Here is a 3,351-nt window from a genome sequence, read left to right on the forward strand (position 1 = left end):
TATATATATATATATATATCAACGGAAGACTGAAACAACATTTTGTATTATTCATTCTCCCTTACATCTGTTTCATTGCTTAATAGGAATTACATAGGTGCACATGTAGAAAATTATGTGAGGCATTTATTAGTAATTCTTCTAGGATGAATAATACCAATTTTTCCGGTCTTCTTTTTTCTTTTCATTTGTATTAAGGTTCGCGACTCATCTAAAATCTTAAATGTGAATTTGCGACCGAACGTGTGTGTGTCTGTGTGCGCGCTTGTGGATTTATATATGGACTAGCTTAAAAGTTGCACACCGTGCGGACTTTTGTAGAGGGCTGATTGGGCCTGCGGCCCAAAACTGAAGGCACCTAAACAGCATGGCTGTAATGACTATATTTATGTGTGTTTGTCATTGTGCTTGTGTTTGTCGCCTCCCCCACACACACCTTGACAGCCGATGTTGGTATGTTTATATCCCTTAGTAGTTCGGCAAAAGTGACCGATAGAATAAGTACTAGGTTGTGATCCAGCATGGCCACAGTCAAATGACTGAAACGTATTAAACAAGGTGTTGGCACTCCGTCGCTTGCGACGACGAGGGTTCCAGTTGATCCGATCAACGGAACAGCCTGCTCGTGAAATTAACGTGCAAGTGGCTGAGCACTCCACAGACACGTGTACCCTTAACGTAGTTCTCAGGGGATATTCAGCGTGACACAGTGTGACAAGGCTGACCCTTTGAATTACAGGCACAACAGAAACAGGAAGAAAGAGTGAGAGAAAGTTGTGGTGGAAGAGTACAGCAGGGTTCGCCACCACCATCCCCTGCCGGAGCCTCGTGGAGCTTTTATGTGTTTTCGCTCAATAAACACTCACAACGCTCGGTCTGGGAATCGAAACCACGATCCTATGACCGCGAGTCCGCTGCCCTAACCACTGGGCCATTGCGCCTCCACATTAAACAATAAAAGAATAAAAGAATAAAAGATTGTACACATGTAAAACGAGAGAAAGGAAAGACTGAAGATATTCAGTTTAATGAATGATGTATATGTATGTGTGTAATCATTTTAGCTGTCATTGGTAAAGTTGTTTAGCCCCAGGTCAGTCTTGACCCAGACAGACCTATGATCAAAGATGTTCCAGATGTGACAAATCCTGTCTTTTATTCCGGCATAGTGTATCTAGGACTACATTATCTAATGTGTCCTTCCTTGTTGTGGTTTAGCCCCAGGTCAGTCCTGATCCAGAAGACTTGTGATCAAAGGTGTTCCAACTGTGACCATCCTGTCTAGGACTACATTATCTATCTCGTTGTTGTTAAGCCCTCCATTTGTGCTGGTCCAACACATCTATGATGAAAGAGGAATTACTTTGTTGTTGTTAAGCCTGCGCGCGTGAGCGAATCAGTCCTGGGGTCGATTTGTTCGACTAAAGCGGTGCTCCCGCTTGGCCGCAGTCAAATGACTGAAACAAGTAAAATGATAAAATACATAACGTGTGTATGTATGTGTGCATGTATGTGTGTACATATATATGTGTGTGTGTGGAGGCGCAATGTCCCAGATGTTATGGCAGCGGACTCGCGGTTTCGATTCCCAGACCGGGCGTTGTGAGTGTTTATTGAGCGAATACACATAAAAAGCTCCACGAGGCTCCGGCAGGGGGTGGGGGATGGAGACCCCTATTGTACTCTTTCGCCCCAACTTTCTCCCTGTTTCTTGAGTAACGCTGCAGTGGACTGGCGTCCCGTCCAGCTGGGGGTGGGGAACACATACGCCATAGAAACCGGGAAACCGGGCCCATGAGCCTGGATAGGCTTTGAAAGGGCGCATAAATAAATAAATAAATAAATAAATGTATGTACGTATGCATGTATGTATGGGTTCTTTTTCTCCTATTTTTAATTATGAGAAGTGGGTTTCTAACAAACAAACAAAGCTTGATCTTTGAAATGTGATAAAAATAAATTCTCATTTTGAAATTGAGAAAAGTCTTGCATTTCTTTATTGTTCGGCTTACAGATTATATTTGTAATTTGCGAGTTAGTTATTCGAATTCTTTTTCTGCCAACCCCAGCTTTTCGAGTTTGTCACTTATATATTTACTAACGAAATCGAATGCACCCATGGTATGAATGTGAATTTGTAATCTGGGTATAGAAGCTGGATTTTCGAAGAGATAATCCCATCAGCAGGGAAGCTGATCTCCATGATGGTGCATACTTTTTCTTATCTCTTTCTCTTTCTCAAAACGATAGTTTTGATGAGAATGTTCCATCAACATTCCTTTTATTGAAGGCGGTGAGCTGGCAGAATCGTTAGCATGCCGGGCGAAATGCTTAGCGGTATTTCGTCTGCCACTGCGTTCTGAGTTCAAATTCCGCCGAGGTCGACTTTGCCTTTCATCCTTTCGGGGTCGATAAATTAAGTACCAGTTACGCACTGGGGTCGATATAATCGACTTAATCCGTTTGTCTGTCCTTGTTTGTCCCCTCTGTGTGTAGCCCCCTTGTGGGCAGTAAAGAAATAGGTATTTCGTCTGTCTTTGCGTTCTGAGTTCAAATTCCGCCGAGGTCGGCTTTGCCTTTCATCCTTTCGGGGGTCGATAAATTAGGTACCAGTTGCATACTGGGATCGATCTAATCGACTTGCCCCTCCCCCAAAATTTCGGGCCTTGTACCTAGAGTAGAAAAGAATATTCCTTGTGTTGCTATGCATATATGTGTGTGCGTGTGTGTATGTATGTATGTATGTGGCATGATGATCATTGTGGAACCTCGCTGACCCAGGGCTAAAATCTACAGCAAGAACAACATCAAATTACATACGATGAAAAGAAAGGAAAAAAAGAACGAAAAGAAATGTCTTATACATACCTTATTTCTTGACATTGTCATCATCAAATATATATATATAATATAATATAATATATCAATGTATATATATATATATACCGGTGTTTGGTAGGGAACGGCCACGGGAATAGAATTTTAAAGACGAACGGATCAACAGTCAATTCTGATATAAGATATATATATATTTGTGTGTATGTGTGTTGATGTTGCCGGCGTCGGATATAGGAAAAACCTGATGTAGTTAGGTTTAAATGGTTACATAAATTCTAATGTGTGTTACAGATTTCTTATGCATTAACATATATTTTATATAGATATAAATATATATTTTCATGTATCTATATATATATATTAAATTTATATAAATATATTTGTGAAGGAAAACAAAGAGACAGTGTGTGTGTGTATTTTGTATAAATTAAAGCGGTGTTAAAGTCGTCTGCTAGCAGCGAATGTGTGTATATATGTATATATGTATATATATATATATATATATATATATAT

The 3,351-nt window shown here is 40.3% G+C and overlaps 1 protein-coding gene across 1 annotated transcript in view; it reads right to left on the reverse strand.

Moving 5' to 3' along the window:
* The window catches only part of LOC128251557 (uncharacterized), a gene marked incomplete at its 3' end in the record, with an annotated part of 4,457 nt that extends 1,237 nt beyond the window's left edge, over positions 1–3,220 (reverse strand). The window contains exon 1 of the mRNA XM_052978364.1: positions 2,869–3,220. Within this exon, the coding sequence (XP_052834324.1) occupies positions 2,869–2,892 (24 nt within the window). The remainder of the gene's footprint in view (positions 1–2,868) is intronic.
* Between the last annotated feature and the right edge of the window lie 131 nt (positions 3,221–3,351).

The sequence above is a fragment of the Octopus bimaculoides genome, unplaced genomic scaffold (genome assembly GCF_001194135.2).
Source record: "Octopus bimaculoides isolate UCB-OBI-ISO-001 unplaced genomic scaffold, ASM119413v2 Scaffold_227697, whole genome shotgun sequence".
Lineage (NCBI taxonomy): Eukaryota > Metazoa > Mollusca > Cephalopoda > Octopoda > Octopodidae > Octopus > Octopus bimaculoides.